Consider the following 17,300-nt stretch of genomic DNA (forward strand, 5'->3'; position numbering starts at 1 on the left):
TTGAAGCCCTTTAAGTGCCCTTGGAAGTCACTGAGGCATTAGCAATAAAACACCCTGGGCCCACGGCTTTTCCCTGAAAAGCTCTGAGTGCGCAAATAAGGGGGACGGCGCCCTTCTCTACATGTCCCCTGTCTTTTTCACCTTCAGTCTTCTTATGCAACTACTTTGGCTTTTGTGCAGCAGCAGCAGGACAGGACGAATAGATTGTGTTCTTGGTCTTGTGGACTCACTCTTCTCCACAGAGCTTGGCAAGTGCTACATGCAGGTTAGAAACATATTTGGTCAGTTGGACACAATGAATACAATCACAGACTCTGTGGCTTTCTGCTGCAGCTCAGTGAGCATGAAAATGGCTACAGTGGAACTGTGGAATGTACTACACTGTAAGACAACTTAATCAGTGCAAAGATCCACCGTGAAAAAAACAAAATATCACCACTGAGTCAAAACTGACCCAGTTTAGGGACTGATGCAATACAGAGTTAACTTCACCCAGCACCCTTGGGTTATTTTGATCCAGTGTTACTTTTTGTATCACTGTTGGGATATTAATGCAAGGGTGGGTTTAGAAAATGTTAAATAAGAGGGAGAGACTGGGGCACATATTCAAAGGGAGACATTTTATGAAACCAGTAAAAATATGTCATTTTCAGTTGTTTTTCTCCTCTTATGGTTGTATTTAATCTCTTTGTGCATGTTTTGTGTCTCTTTTCAGTGTTTTGTGTTTCGCTGTGGTTGCCTATTGTTTCTGTGTTTTTTCGTGTTTCATGTGGTCACTGATTGACTTTCCAACAACACCTCAAACAGAGGATATATAAATAGATATATATATATATTTAACTGGGTCAAAACAACCCATTGTGTTGGGTTCCACTGATGACTCCACCCATGAACTCTGGGTAATCCAGTATTGCATCAGTACCGTATATTGAGTAGCCAAAGTAGGTCAGTTCTGCAAGAACATTGTTGACTTCCTGAAGCCTCAGTATGCTTCAAGGCATCTAATCTTCTGACTAAACTCTTACCACTGTTTCTGCAAACACAGTCAAAAGAACAAAGTAACAAGTATTTGTAGCTTGAGTAGTTTCCCTTGCTGTATCAGACAGGCCGGGCAACATTTGAAATCTTGGTTTTAAACAACTCACTACTAAAACTTCTCGTCACATAAAGATGTTTTACAGTACCTTCATTTCTATTTCTTAAACTACACTTTAGGTTCCAACTTTATACGGCACTTAAAGGTTTATAGGTGATAAAAAAAAAACAGAGGTGGTTCCACAGCCTGTCAGTGAAGGATTTTTTTTGTGATGAAAAAACCATGAGGAAATTATAATAAAACATATTCACTTATGTTTGTGAGAGGTCTCCAGGACCCCAAGCAGAACATTAATATTAAACCTTTTGATATTTAAATTTAATGGATTATGGTTAGGGTTAGGGTTAGACTGACAAAAACAATTTCTCCCTTTTAACAGCTGGGTTCTCATCTTTAAAATTAACACTACATTGCTGCCCTCTACTGCCCAAAGGCCAACACAACAATCACAAAGTGTAAGCACTATTCTTGCATCAAAGCATAAAACTAAGTTTCCTTCATGTTCTGCAAAGTACAGAAGGCGCATTTAGCAAAAGAAACTGTCACTTTTGAGAAAACTGTATTTCAAGCTTTTAGACGTAAATATCTGTTAAATACATGATTTAGACAAACAATAATGCAAAACCACTGCGTGTCACCATATACACCTCCTATAAATCTATACATGGATTCTGTTATGTAGGTTATGTGTGCGCGATTCTACTTTTTGCAAAAAGGACACTGCTACCCGACCTGACAAACACAACAGAACTTTGGAATAGTGTAACATGGAATAGGTGTTTATGGAAAGTCAGATCCGGTGATCTCAGAAATCACCAATAAGAAAAAGTGACAACCAAACAAGCTCCAACGTAGTGTGTTTTTGTCTTCTATGGGAATGGGTTGTCGGGTGTATAGTTGAAACTGGCGTCCAAGAACATGGCCAGGGTGCCCAGGGTGGTGATGATGACAAACAACCACAGGAAGAGACGGTCCACCACGAGGGCGATGAACTGCCAGTCTCCTGTCATCTGGAGGGAACACACACAAACACTAAAGCACTTACTGTAAGCACTGAGTCAGCGATGTACTGTATGTATGCAATGACACATGGACTTCGTTGGGGCGTGTTCGGAACGCTCTGTGCTCAGGAGCTGTAAACGCTGAATAACAAGCTGGCCGACAGGGTGTGACGTGTCTTGCACATTTCTCACCGTGTCGTCCGTGTCCTGCTTCTTCAGCTGCTCGGCCATGTATGTCACGGCAGAGATGGCTGACTTCAGGTTGGGAGGGAGGATCAGACAGTAGCTGTCAGTGTCCGGGAGCCGCTGGAGGTGCACTGTGCTCTCACACCTTAAACAAAGTAGTGGGAAATAAATGGGCAATGAAAACACTGACACTGGCTGCAACAAGGAATTTAGTGTCGTTGAAGTTATTCAAACTTCTTTCCAAGTTTCGAAGGTATTTAACACAGCTGTGCTATGTGCTAGTGGTTTTATATACACTGTAAAAAATGTCTGTCTTCATAATACTTTGTAATCTAACAGTAATATCTTATGTTTAAATGTATGAATCTTATTTTTAAGTACACTATTGTCATTTGCTTTAAAATAGTTAAACATTTTTTAAGTTTTTTATGACATTACAATGTTTTATTTTACAACATAAGTACTATGCTGTTGTAACAAGAAAGTTTCTTGTCATAAATGTCGTGTTATAACAAAAAAAAAAAATCTTGTTATACAAACTTTTCACGTTATAATGTGATACTGTTATAATGTGATACTGTTATAATGTGATACTCAATATGCTTCCATACTTACTTGCTTTCTGGCCAGTGACAATAATAAACCATCTTTACAGGGGCTGGCATGTAGATTTAGCTATTGTCTCCCTGTTTCCTGTCTTTCCGCTAAACTAAGCAGACAGATATATGAGTGGAACCTTCACATCAAACTCTCATTTAGAAACTGAAAGTTCATTTTCAGGATTAAACCAATCCTTCAAGATGTCTTAAGTGCTGTCTTGTTTTGTCATCTTACTATGAAAAAGATCTACATAAAGGTACCTGTTGTACCTGCAAATATTACAACTTACAGGCATAAAGTAAGAATGAAAAAAGAAAATCTGCATTAAGATTGGGATTTTTTTAATATTTATGTACCAGTTTATTCAAGTCCTGTTATTTTTAAATGTTATCTTATTTTTTAGTCTTCTCATTTTTTTTACTGCTTAATCATCAGTTTATTTTAGTCTTATGATAAAGTCTCCTTTTTGATTTTGTTTTTTTTAACTATTTATTTATCTGTTGATCTTAGTTTTTGTTTTCCTTTTTATTTTAATTTTTTTTTACTATTTTTTTTATCAGTTGATTTTATTTTTATTATTTAGTCTTTATTCTTATTATTTAGTCGTATTATTTTTCATTTTAGTCTTATTATTATTTAGTTTTATTATTTTTTACTATTTAATTTCTGGTTTATTTTATTGTCGAATTTTATTTAGTCATATATTTAGTGTTATTATTTTTATTACAGTGAACGAACGGGCTGAGTAAGATGCTGTTTACAAAAGAAACACATTATTTTGTGAGGATGCCATGCTGACACTTTGATTCATGTCCTCTGGAAGGAGTTAAAAAATGCACCAACACCCGTCACAGATGCTCAGTGAGCTCTGATTTATGTTGAGCATGTCATGAGTCACTAGAACAGCATTGTTCATCCCTGCTAAAGCGAACCAACGGTGACATTAGCTGTCCACTGTGGGACATACAGTACAGATGTAGATGTCAGTATTGTCGCTTCATAACATGCAGTATGTGTCCTTGTGTGCCCTCTAGCCACTAACGAGCCTCACTGCTACATACAGCCCCTCTGAGCACTGAGTGACAGCAGCAGCACACTGACACAACACTGGGTCAACATTCATGTGATGCCCTGACCTTTGACCCCTTCATTCTTCCCTTCACATAGCTGTTCCATAATGCAAAACATAAGAGCAGAGAGTGTCGTATTGACAGCGCTCTCAAAGTGCCATTTGAACAATTTCTGCATTTTTGTGTATTGTTGAAATCAGAGGGCAAACTATAATCTCTGAACTACAATATTCACAATTATAATGTATAGCAACTGCTGCACAGCTGTTTCCATCAGGATAAATGAAGGTTTATATCCCCTTATCTTAAGGAAAGACACTACAGATGAGTAAGGCAAGTCTTTTAACTAATTTTTTTTTGTATTACAAATTTTCCAAAATGTTGTGTTAAAATATGCAATTGATATTTTTGATTTTTTTCCACTGGTCTGAAATGTCATGGAAGCAAAGTAGCCCAAAAGTCCAGACCAGAGTCTCCCATTAAGTGCAGGACATTAGTAGATTTTTTCAAGTTCAAGTTTAACCCTCAATACTGATACTCCCTATTCATTTACACATGCTTGTTTATGCTTGTAACAGTATGTATAGTACTTGACTGCACGATACATACTGTTTTTATAGAGCAGGTCAGGCCAGGGACGCATGTGTCTGACCAGTTACACAGGTTGAGGGAAACACTTAAATAGGGTGTTAAGTATTTGCTTGAGATTCCACTTCCTCTTGCTGCCCTGTGCCTCCCATCACCCCATTCACCCTTCACCTCTTGTAAAAATTGGATTTATTTTGTTTAACCTCAGTGTCAGTCAAAAGACCACTTGTGATCAAGAAATAACTTTTCAGTACAAAGACCCTCATCAGGTTATCAAGATAATCTAAGGTTATCCTCAGGTCATCAAGATAAGCTGATGAAGGTCTTTTTGCCAAAATGTTGTTATTCAAGTTAAGTCTTGATCGCAAGTAAGAGGAACACTGTGTTTTTGTTCTAAATGTGTGTATTTAGAATTTTGATATATATGTTTTAAGAGCAGCCATTTGTTTTCTAACTTGGCTAATCGTGATGAAACTAAATTGAACTTCTTTCTAAAATATACAAAACCCTGTCATGACCACTCAACACTAAAACATTGCAAAAGGAGATAGAGAGAGCTGTATGTCACACCTCCTGAAGACGTCAGTCACAGCACCACCTGTCAGACTGGAACTTCAGTGCATGTCTAAACTACATGCAGTCCATGTACATAGGTACACGTACATGATGTTAATAATGTGCAGAACCTCCGGCACCAGAGAGGGGAAGGCGTCAGTGAAGGAGCGGGGCAAGTTATCAGAGTCACAGAGAGACAGCGTGACAACAGATGGACCGCAGGACAATAAAAATGATGTGTTTGTGTGTGTGTGTGTGTGTGTGTGTGTGTGTGCAGGGCTGAGCTATGCAGTGCTCTACATGCTGCATACCATTCACATTCCACGGCTTGTATTCATTACTGCAGATACATGATGCCCCTCTCACTATGACATGAAACACATGCACCCGTACTCGCGCACACGCACGCGTGCATTCTTCATATGGATATTCCTATATAGTTTAAGCATGCAAGCATCATAAAGTATGCAGACAAATCTTATAAATATATTGTAAAGAACAGCACCTGGCTCCTAACTAGCCCTCTGACAGAATAACAAGATAAAAAAGAGATGACTGAACGAAAAGGCCACATGACACAGATTGAATGACCGCCATCATCCACATCAAAAACCCAAAATCCACCTCTGCCCCCATCACTCAGCACCAGTCTCCCCTTCCACTCATCTACCCCTATCCATTCTCCACCCTCCCTCCACCTCCCTTCTGCGGGATTACCCCCTAATGTCCAACCTAAACAGAGGCTTAGTGGCTGGCGACTGTGGACGCGGGTGTGGGGCTTAGCTGGGGCTGAATATGATGCCTTTGGAACGGGATGAGAGATGCCCAGCAAAGGGTCTGCTTCAGAGGACTGTGGGGCTGTTTATGATGCCGCGGCTGGGTGGCAAGGCTGATGCCTACTGGCAGATTAGCCAGAGAGAAGCCAGCACGGTTGGTGGGACGATACAGAACGAGGCAACATTTTGTTGCATTAAATGTTGCACTACTTGCAATTTGTCCACTTCACAAAATTTTACTTGACTACCACTGCACAGCATTACACATTTACTTAAACACTGTATAGTTATTGCATTGTATTTTTGTTAAAATGCTAGGATTAACTCTACTATAATTTAGATAGCAAGTTGATTTACAGTTTAGTGACTCATTAAAGCTTTGAGACTTGCTGATCTAAACATCCACTCTTTGGTATGATAGGCCAAATAAAAGACCACCAGCTACTGAAACTCCAATTCAATCAACTGAAAATAGGAAAAAAGACATCACAGTTCAGCATACACTGTTTGATTCACTGTGTTCTATGCCAGATTTTCCTCAAAATCAATGTAGACTCATACAGTATGAAAGTAATTCCACTCAATTTTCACTTATGATCCACTTAAAAGTGTGTGGTGGTGTGATTACCTGTGGAGTCTGTGTTTTCTTATTTTACCATGCTCGGGATGTTCCGGGTTACAGGGTGGTGGTGAAATTGGGATTTTGCAAACAGGTAGCAACCAGGTGCTAGACTATAAGCCACACACATGCAAAAGGAAGCTACAAAACTGCAGACACAGCCCTGAAAAATGCAAATATAACAAATTATTAATTCAAGCGGACAAAAACAAAAGTGGATCATGGAGTTGGCTTTAACTTTCACTTTCACTGGTGGTATTGCTTACAAACAGTAACCAACAAACACTACATACTGTACAGGGCAGCAATTCACTATCACTAAAACTAAAAAAATCAGGGTATAACAAAGCATAATAATGATAAATAATCAAAATAACAGTCTACTCCATCTGGTGTTATGCAGCTATATCATTAATCTTTCTTAATCTGTCAGAGTACACTTCATGAGGTTGTATTAAATAAAGCATTATGTGAGGCTGAAGGAAGTCCTTCTGTTACTGTCTTTACAGATTCTCTGGGCTGCTGTGGTGATGGCTGTAATTCTGCCAAGTCTAGCACACTGTGTACTTTACTATAATAGCAAGTCTGGCATCAGATCCAACATTCACACTTTGGCACACTCCTAAAAGAAGATTCATGCCTGCACTGGAATTTTATTAACATTAATAGAAATGGCTCTCTGCTTGTGTAATGTCAGGATCAGCAGATCTTAGTCTGTAAAGAGGCTGAATCAGGATGAATGACTCTGATGGGTTTTACTTCAAGTCTGTGGTGTTTAACAGTCCTGACAGGTAAGAATATAGGAACTATAATCTTTTTGGCAGTTTAATCTCTCTCAACAACTCAACCCAAGAGCTTGCTTTATCTTTAACTATTAACTTCTGGGCTTTGTCATTCCTATTTCTTATTCTGATTCCTACTTGTTCACACACTTTAGGTAAAGTTTTGCCTACCTCAGCCTTTCTGCTAGTGTGACGACTTGGTGTCGGAGGTTTTTACTCGGATGACCAGAAATTGCCAGTTTTCATTGTGATCAAATGAGACAGTAGGAATTGTTAAGCTGACTGGGACATACATTGTTAGTGAATGCATCCCTACCTGCCTCTCCAGGGTATCACGAGATCAGGGTTGATTTTGCGGAAGAAGTATTCTCCTCCAGGCTGCCTGCCATTGAAGCTTTGGGTGGGCAAGTCATCGTTAGACTTCACCAGAGCATCATCTGCGTTTGGCCTCATCATGCCGATGTACTTTGGCAGGAACTGAATGAATACCTGTAAATTTGAGGTAAAGAAATCAGTGAAATCATCTCTCTCAAAGGTACTGAAACAACCTAGATGGGTGCTTTGTTAAAGCTAGCCTTACAATTCGAACCCAGTTCGGCATGATGTGTGTGCTGGGCGTTCGGTGGTGCAGATTGAGTACGACTACACTTAGAATGACAGAGAAAGTGACCAGGATCATGGTGAACATGACGTAGTTGACAATAATTGGGATGCCGAGGGAAGTCTCAGGGACCTTTTGAGCCAGCAGAAGCATGAAGACAGTCAGAGCGATGAGGACGGAAATGGAGAGAGTCATCTTCTCTCCTATAGACAACAGGGAGAATCAAATATGACAGTGAAGCAGAAAATATTATTCTGCAACCCAATTGGAAGACAAAAATGTTGGCATTGTGCATTTCCTCAAACCACGTACAACTTTATGTTTCAACAATAATGTGGTTGGTGTAGGCACAAAACCACTTGGTTATGAATAGGAAAACATCATGTTTTTGCTTAAAATCCCCACTTTTCGTGGCACTATCCCAACAGGAAATCAAGCAGTAGTGTCTCTGTAAAAAACAACCTCTTTTTGTGGCATCATCTCCATGACTGCAGGTATGTCTAAGTAAAAATTAGCTTCAGTACCATGCTTTTCATGACACTTTCCACTCTGGAAATGCAGGGATGTCTCAGTAAACACTATCTCTGGTGGAAAAACATAGATGACTTACTAAAAGACAACCGATTTTGGTGTTAAACAATGGTCTGCAACTTGAAAAGCGTCCTCTCCTTGAGAAACCACTCTCATCATGATACATATAAACTGTAAAAATGTAACATATACATAGTTTGCAGAAATGTAAAATGCCAACTTTTTCTGTATTCTGCTGAATTCTGTTTAATGTTGACATCTGCAAACTTTAGGACATGACGTGATGAATTGGGTTTATCTTTGAATATGTTGGAACGGTCTTCTCTAGGTAAATAAGACAGTGCTAACATTTAGCACCATCTGACTGATGGAGTAAATGAGTAAATGCTCCAAAAACTCAACCATGGTTTGCATTCAGTCTTGTTTGCTTTCAGTTGAATCCATAATTTGTCAGTGTTGTGTGACATTAGAAACTGTATCTAGGCGTTGTCTTTCTTCCTACAATATCTCTTCTTCACAGTGATATGTTGTCACAATGTCAAAACATGTCAGATGTGCTGACCTGCTCCAGGAGGCAAGTAGAAGACAAATATAGCCAATACGCTGGTGAGGATGCAGGGCACGATGATGTTGATGATGTAGAAAAGAGGCTTCCTCTGTATGATGAGGTAGAAGGTGATGTCCTCGTACAGGTCCTCTTTAACGTTCTTTCTGGTGGGTTTGTGACAGATGGCCCATTCTCCATTTTCTGTGGAGAAAGGGACGTACAAAGTGAAAGTAATATGCCTTTTTATGATTATTGTAAATCTTTAGGACATGCATTGTTATGGTGAAACAGGTTTAAAATAAGACATGGTGGCTTAAATATATACATTAAATATCATACAGTTAGGTGAGGAGGAAACAGGACTATAAATTTTGGATGAGGTCACTGCAGACACCAACCAGTGAAAGCGTTCTCATCTATGACAATCTCTTTAATCTCATTGCTTTCTTCATCCAGAAAGTACTGCAGGTCCACCTCTGAGGCGTCATAGGTGTACGAGCGGAATATCATGCTGCAGTTCTGCCAGTCGAATGGAAAGTATGACACCTGTGGGAGAGGAAAGTATGAACTGCTACATCAACTGTGAACAGGAAAGGAGATTTTTCATAATTAAGGAATTCTGCCTGAGGGTAAAATCTAGGGTATTGTGTATTTAACATACATTGTCTTTCCTATCTTGCCATACAACTAAACTTGAGTTATGTAGAACTTTAAACACAACAGAGTTTGCAGCTCAAAGAGAGAAAAACAGAACAAAAAAAGGGGAGACAAGCACAACAGAATAAAACACCATATAGAGACAAATATGTTATTGAGAGAAATACATGTTTTGTGTTCTGTGCTGTGTTATGTGATCCTTTAAGACAGTACCTCTATAGAGCAGGAGCTGCGGTAGATGGCGGGGGGAAGCCAATTGACTGTCCCATCACTGTAAACCAAGACGTTGACGTAAAGAGCCACGTCAAACTGACCATCGTTACTGTAGGGAGAAAAAGGATAGATAAATGTGGTGCTTGTATTCCACGTTATTATATATTTTTGTCCCTGATAATACATCTTCTTTTTGTACACTGTTAATAGCATATATTCAGGAAATTATAACATTCCCTTCCAGATTTGTCAGATTTCATCTAACCAATTTAGTAAAGCCTTAAGACCTTAAATAAATATCTAAATATACAAACATGCTCTAAAATGCCATGCTGGGGGCTTTGTAAGGCTGTTTAGCAGGGATACTCAACTTGCTTTGCCCAAGGCCACTTCTGCAATTTAAGAGGAGGCCAGGGGCAAAATAATGAAGGAACATATTTACAATGACTTAACAAGACAGCAGACCCTTGCAGCCAGTTGCAGCAGAACCACACAAGTCAGGTGCATGCAGGGGCGTTTGTAGGACCTGAGACATTTGAGGCTTAACCTGGATCCCTCCTGGTGCTCTTTTTTTTCCTTTGTTTGCTAATTAGCACTTCACACAAAGTACAATCTCTGAACACATCGACTATCGTGTGATGACAATGAAGCGTCTGGGGTCAATGGCCAAATTTTTGGGAGATCCAGTGTAGCCATCCGATATCTAGGCCAAAACCACTTTTTCTGTGCTGGTGATTTTTGGCTAATCTTAAGGGGTTCCGAGCTTTCATTTTGACCTATGTGTTCTGCCTGTCCACACAGACTGTATAACTGCTGCTGGGATGTGATTGGTCAATATTACTCGGAATACAAAAATGTAATCCACAAGGCTCCCAATACACCAAAATCTTGTCCAATTGTCTATGGATTCTGCATACACATGCAGTTTTGTTTATAGAGATTACAAAAAGTGCAACTGACGCTGATGGCATGTCATCAATTGAATTTTTGTAACAAATTTAATGGCAGTCCAGCAATAGTTATTGAGATATTTCACTTTAAGCCACAAATGTCAACATCATGGAAAGTTAGTAAGCTTCATCTTGTGGGGACCATAAATGTCAGTGCAAAATTCCTTGGTAATCCATTCAATGTTTGTTCAAATATTTCAGTTCTGACCAAATTGGTATACTGAATGATGGTCAGACCACCAGTGCACAAGTATATTTGCATCGTTGGCTGTGGGTTACTGTATAATGTATGATATGAATGACTGTTTGGCTGCAGATGGGACACTCACTTGTTTATGAGGTAGATGTCGGGACGCCACACCTTATTGGGAGGAATCCTCAGAACATTAATGTCATCATACTCGTCTGGGTTCCATGACAACCTGTAGTCTGTCCATGCCTAGGAGAAATGGAGGGAAGAAAGAAAGAGAGGTGAAATCATTACTACGGTGCCCTGATGTCTCTGTCATCGACATCCTAGTTCCTCCTGTCTTTGATAAGTCATTTAAACCCCACTGATCTCTTCACACACTCGCACACCACTGTCACAAACACTCAAGCTGTCGTGAATTCTAATTAGCGAGGGTGAGGGACATAAATGAAAGAGTGGGTCAGGGAATAAGAGAGATAAAGCAAGAAATAATTTGCGCTTATAAAAAGTGACAAGTCCATTTGAGGACAGAGCAGCAGAGAGAGGGGAGACAAGAATAGGGGCAGCAGAGCATGGCTCAGTGATGAAGATGAATGTTTTTCATCCTCATACCAGATTCATGAAAACGTTGGTTGTCATTTCTTCATTCTTCTCGTTCTGTAGTGGATAGAGAGACAGAGAAAGAGACACGAGTAGATACATTAGAGATGCCGCTGTATCTTGTTGTGCATGACAGTGCTGTTACATTCAATCCAGCTCTGTGGAAACTAACTGCAGCCAGCAGTGATCTTGCAACTGGTGTGTGTGTGTGCGGGATTAAACACTGAAAGATAGCACTGCATTGCTTTAAGATAACTTCATCAAAAGAACTAAATAAATACAGGACTCAAATAATTCCCAATGATGTATTTGCATGTATGTGTGTGTATGTATTTGTATTTACCAAGCTGACAAGCTGAGAGAGGGTCATCCCCACCCGAACCATCACCTTCTCCTCCCAGTAACGAGCTGGTCGGACTTTCATGTTGTAGTTCTCAAACAGCTTCTTATGGAGCCTTCGTTCTGTTTCTGAGGCTCCTGGAAAAGTAAAGGAAGAATTAGGTCATACTTTGTCTTAGTAAATCTAAAAAAAAAAAAGCACATGTGAAATAGGTCTTTTACAGGACTACAACATCTCATGTGAAATCTACAGACATCACATGACTATCTGTAAAAGACAAGACATGATATCATAGTATACCATATGTTACAATACAGTACAATACAATATAATACAATACTTGACAATTTGATGCCTTACAATACAATGTTTTATGATACAAAACTATGCGTTACAATACGATATGTTTCAGTACAATACGATACGTCATAATGCGATACCAAAAGCACAAGAAAAAATTGACTGAGTGCTAAAGAACAAAATATGTCAAAAATACAAATTAGATTAAAAAAATAAATCATATTAATTCTATATAAACTATATATATATATATATTGCATTTATGTTATTTATAGCTGCACAGGATAATTGTAATGCACACATAGTGTATAGTATTTTTACCATTAAAAACATAGAAATATAAACATTCTAAATAACATCTATAATTTTGGTGTGTAAAGTATGTCAAAAACAGTTTTCAAATTGAAATGCTTTTTTGCAAGATATCATGACTTTGACATTTGAATGTGCATATAACAATAAAGGAATCCTGAGATAAGCTACAATAGAGTCAAAACTTGTTTGAGTGCCATCTACATCAAGCACCACGACCAAAGCTGTTTAAATGAGACAGCATAACCGTAACACATGACACATGCCATCGGCACTGGGACCACAGCACGTTTGTTCTCTGTGGATCACTGAGCCAGGCTAGTGGTTAGAGGTTCAATTCCCACTGGGATTACTCAAGCTAAAAATATACTGTGTATGTTCATGTATACTCAGTATGACTGTACTCTGTTTAATGAATAAGATTCTAATTGTGTTAGAATATAGCATAGCTATGTATTATTACTCACAGATAACTGGAAATAAATACGGGACGTATGTGGAAGCAACATAGTCTCACAGAAACACATTAAAAGGACACAACCTGCCATTGCAAAGTCAATAAGGGTCTTTTGTCATGGTGGATACACAAATTAGGAATAAAGAGTTTGGAAATCCACACAGCGTGAATGGGAGGGGTAGTGGATGTGTCAACAAATATGGACTTTCAACCAGGAGACCGCTGTTTGTGTCCAGTGTCAATGTTGTATGCGATTTTACGGACTTTATCTGACGCGCAAAGTATTACAAAGGTATTTATTTAAAGTAGATTACATTATTTATGTCATATACAGTTATTTTAACCAAAACCACAGTCTTCTCATAAACTTAACCAAGCATTTTTTCTGGTCTCCCAACCCAAATAAGTGAAGCAACATAGTCTCACAAAAATGACTTTTTGACAAAACATTATGTGATGGTTTACCTGTTACAAATCACATGTTGAAAACAATGCCAATGCAAAGTCTTTAATGAACTGTTATAGTTTGGCTAGGTTTACGAAAAGAAAAACACTTGGATAAATTCAAAGACCCCAAAATACTTGCTTAAGTTTATGAAAAGATTGTGATAACTGCATATCATTCATACATAACATAAACTCACGTAAATAGTGTAGTTAAAAAAGCACGTAAAGTCATGACACTACACTGACTTTTGGTTTTACGTGGGACACAAACAGCTGTCTCCTGGTTGAAAGTCCATGTCTGTTGGACATGTTTGGGAATGGACTTTCTTGATATTTATACTTAATTCGTATATTCACCACAACAAGAACCTCTCTTTTGATGCCCACCACCATGTTTTGCATTGCTAAGAGTTTGTGACTATTTCAAATATTTCTAAAAGACCAGGGTGAAGGAAGAGAGAAATTATTTCTTAAACAAATGTATCGTTCAGTATGATTCTATTTATCTTGGAGAGAAATCTTAGTAACAGAAATTGGTTTTCACTAATTGCATTCACTCCAAGTAAAAGCGCGACACTACATCTAAAGTATTCAGCACCCTGCTCAATGACAGGCATCCAAAAATGCGTTTGAGTATCTACAGATGATGAATTGAATTTCATTCCAAATATTTGACAAAACAATGCATGGAAGAGACAGAGAAGGACAGATGGGACATGCAAGTGAAACAGTCAGCGGGGCAGGTGGTGTACGATGGGTAGCAAAGGTGACTGAGCTAATGTAATTGATATGCAGCAGGGGGATGGGATCAAAGGGATGTCTCAGATACCAGCTCAATCAGTGACAAAAATAGACTCTGATTAACAAACAATGGTGTGTTAATATGATTCATTATATGTTCCAGAACAGGGCAGTCTTGGGTTTTCTTGCTATTCAAGTGGAACACCATAAACATCTTTGAGAAGACATAGAATAAGGATTTCATTTCATTAGGATTCCCCCACTTTGTATTTTTGTTTTGCTGCTGCCTCTTCTCTTCAGGGAAATCCTCTAAAATGCCCACTGAAGGGACAGGAACAGTACACCATAACCACTGTGGAGGTCACAGCCAGTGTAGAGCAGATTTTTCCTTTCCACAAGTTCAATTGAGGGGGTCAGAAGGTCAAAGTCAAAGCCCTTCAGATGAGCTCAGATAAGACCCAGTCATTGTAAATCGATTCTAATTATGACTTTATAAAAAAAAAAAGAAATAATAACCAGAGGAGGTGTAATCAATACCAATTTATCCGAACTGACAGAGCGCAGTGAAATGTGAGATACTTGGTTGTTATCAGATCTTGAGTGCAAGAACGCTGAAGTTTTGAAGTGTATGTTTGCAATTGGAGGTGGAAAGGATTCTCTTCTGGAGAGCCCAACAGGAAATAGGCAAAGGTGACAGACAGAGGAATGGGAAGACTGCACTACAGGCTGCCAACAAGCACTTGGCATTTGTTTGTTTCCCAACCATGATATGGGGTCAGAAGTCAAAGTCAAAGGCAGTCAAGCATATTTGTTGTCCTTTCTATACTTTTCTTCTTCTTCTTGTACAGTTCAACACGCGCATCTTAATTCAAAAGGCAAAGAAACAATATGTTTCTGTTAAAGAGTCAAACACTAGTTGATATTAGTGCAAACAAATGCTATATGCCTCACATAGAAATTCAGATGAAGGAAATCCGTTTTGATTGAACAAATTTATCTTGAAAACTAGATATCAATTCATGTTAAAATAAGAAAACTGGCAGTACAAATGCAACAAGCATTTCATAAAACATCCTTACCAGTAAAAGAGAGACAAAGGCAGCTGCATATGATGATAAATGTGCTCATCTTTGCATGGATGATCATCCCCATCTTCATTTGTCCAGTCATGACTGTCATGACATCTTAGAATTTTATGTGATGTCAAAGGCGCCAGTCTCCTCTATTTAGGCACTGACCCCTTTGTGTCCTCACACAAAATCTAGACGGAGCGTCCTGAAAAGACACACCTTTCTGGGTCTTGGCTACATGCACACCTCCAGCTGGATGGCAGCGAATTGGCAACTTTAGAGGCACGCACTGTTCAGCTCTCTCTCCTGTCCCTTCGTCTCTTTGTGGCCATGGCTCCATGGGTGAAACCACGGCCTGATTGGGTGCGCACGTTGGGAGTGACGAGAGGGCGGAATGTGTTTGTACTGGGAAGCCTGTGGGGCAGGCACCTGTTGGTGCTCGCCAGTCTGTACACTGCTGGAACGGTGGGAGGAAGAGGAAGTGGAGGGGGGTGGGATGGGGTAAAGGAATGGCAATGGGCTACGGGGTTATGACAATGGAGATATTTTTGTTTGTAGAACAAGTGGGTGGGTGGGAGCGTGAAGTTGACTTTCTCTGTGGATGGAGAATGATAGGTGGTGGTTTGGAGCTGAAGTGGTTAATATGTGGCATCTCTTGTTCACCTCACTTCTAATGTCATTTTCAGCCTGTAACTGACCTCTCATCTATTCTTCTTTCCTGTTAAATCAAATCTACTTTTCCTCTTTCATCCCTTCAAACATTAATTCCCGTTATGCTTTGATGCACCTGGAAACTGGTGAGATTCAAGCCGTGCATAATATCTTAGGGTAAAATTGGTTGTCAAATTTTCAGTTGTTCATCCAAAATTTCTCTATGGAGAAAGAGGAAATCTGCTTCCAGCCCCTTTCTTTTAGAGCTTTTATGTGGGAAACAATATTAAACAGAATATTGATACTAGTATATGTATATTTTAAAACATGTCTTTAGGGGTACTTTTAAATTACAAGCGATAGTAGGCAAGGAGCAGGGATCAGATCCACAGCTCTGATGTTATACTAGTGATATCAAAGTGTAAAATAGAGATGGATAATAATTTGCAGGTAGAGAAGCAGAAAAACATAATTTTGGGACATGATGTGACTTAATATGTGTCGAAGCCATTTAAGCAAATCTGGGAATTAAAATAACAGATTCTGAAAGACTCATCTCAACAGATACCATAGAGGGAAAACCTGCAAGATGAAGTTGCCGAGTCCGAGTTGCCAAGTACCGAACTTCTTGGCAGGAGCAGCGAGGTGTTGTCAATAGTGATGGAGAGCTCTTATAGGATCCGTGATTTTGAGCAAAAAAAAGAGCACCCCAGTCTCAGCTGATATTAAGTTTGAGGTGAGCTTGAGGCAAGAAAAAAGATAAGCATGTCGAATAGATACAAAAATAGAGATGGATGTTGTTGCCATAGAAATGGTAAGGGAAGTTCTAAGATGTAAAGACTTCAAGTGCTATGATGGATGAGGTGGAGGCCTTGGAATGAACTCTGGATCCCGCTGCTTCTTGGATCCTTTATGTTTCTTTTTATGAAGGTAATGTCTGTATTTCAAGGGTCGTAAAGTTACTCTGTCTGTTTCACAAGATAAGAAAATACTCACCTTTCCATCACCTGCTCTCTTTGTCTACTTTCTATTACCACCTGAGGTCATACTATCCTATCTCCTGCATGCTGGTCAGGGTTTACAGTGCAAAAACACAAACAGACCATAAATCAGACCTAGGTTGCGAAAATGTCTTCTGACTTGCCCCCCTGCATGCCATGCCAGAATGACCAATGTGTGTTTTTGTATATCTGTTCAACAGCCTGTCTTCTCAATGCTATAGTTTCATGCAAGGTCAAAGAGTTAGGTAATAAGCAGATGATAGAAATGAGTGCTATTTAAAAGTGCCGATAATGCTGCCGGGTCTATAATATTGAGGCTCTATCAGCATTGTTGTTGAAATGAGCTGTTGCAAATGACTGAAAACTTTCAACCTTCAAATGCTTCACACTGCATATGCATGAGTGTATTTACACACATA

At 39.1% G+C, this 17,300-nt stretch overlaps 1 protein-coding gene across 1 annotated transcript; it reads right to left on the reverse strand.

The window, feature by feature from the left end:
* Nucleotides 1-1,753: 1,753 nt before the first annotated feature.
* On the reverse strand, nucleotides 1,754-15,338 carry chrnb1l (cholinergic receptor, nicotinic, beta 1 (muscle) like). Its single transcript, XM_042512260.1, has 11 exons — nucleotides 15,239-15,338; nucleotides 11,906-12,039; nucleotides 11,575-11,619; nucleotides 11,102-11,211; nucleotides 9,823-9,931; nucleotides 9,351-9,498; nucleotides 8,968-9,153; nucleotides 7,854-8,077; nucleotides 7,590-7,762; nucleotides 2,290-2,428; nucleotides 1,754-2,106 (listed from the first exon to the last, which is right to left on the reverse strand). The coding sequence occupies exons 1-11, from the start codon at nucleotides 15,336-15,338 to the stop codon at nucleotides 1,966-1,968; spliced, it is 1,509 nt and encodes a 502-aa protein (XP_042368194.1). The 3' UTR covers nucleotides 1,754-1,965.
* Nucleotides 15,339-17,300: the final 1,962 nt, after the last annotated feature.

Source organism: Plectropomus leopardus, chromosome 23, assembly GCF_008729295.1.
Source record: "Plectropomus leopardus isolate mb chromosome 23, YSFRI_Pleo_2.0, whole genome shotgun sequence".
NCBI classification, from domain to species: domain Eukaryota; kingdom Metazoa; phylum Chordata; class Actinopteri; order Perciformes; family Serranidae; genus Plectropomus; species Plectropomus leopardus.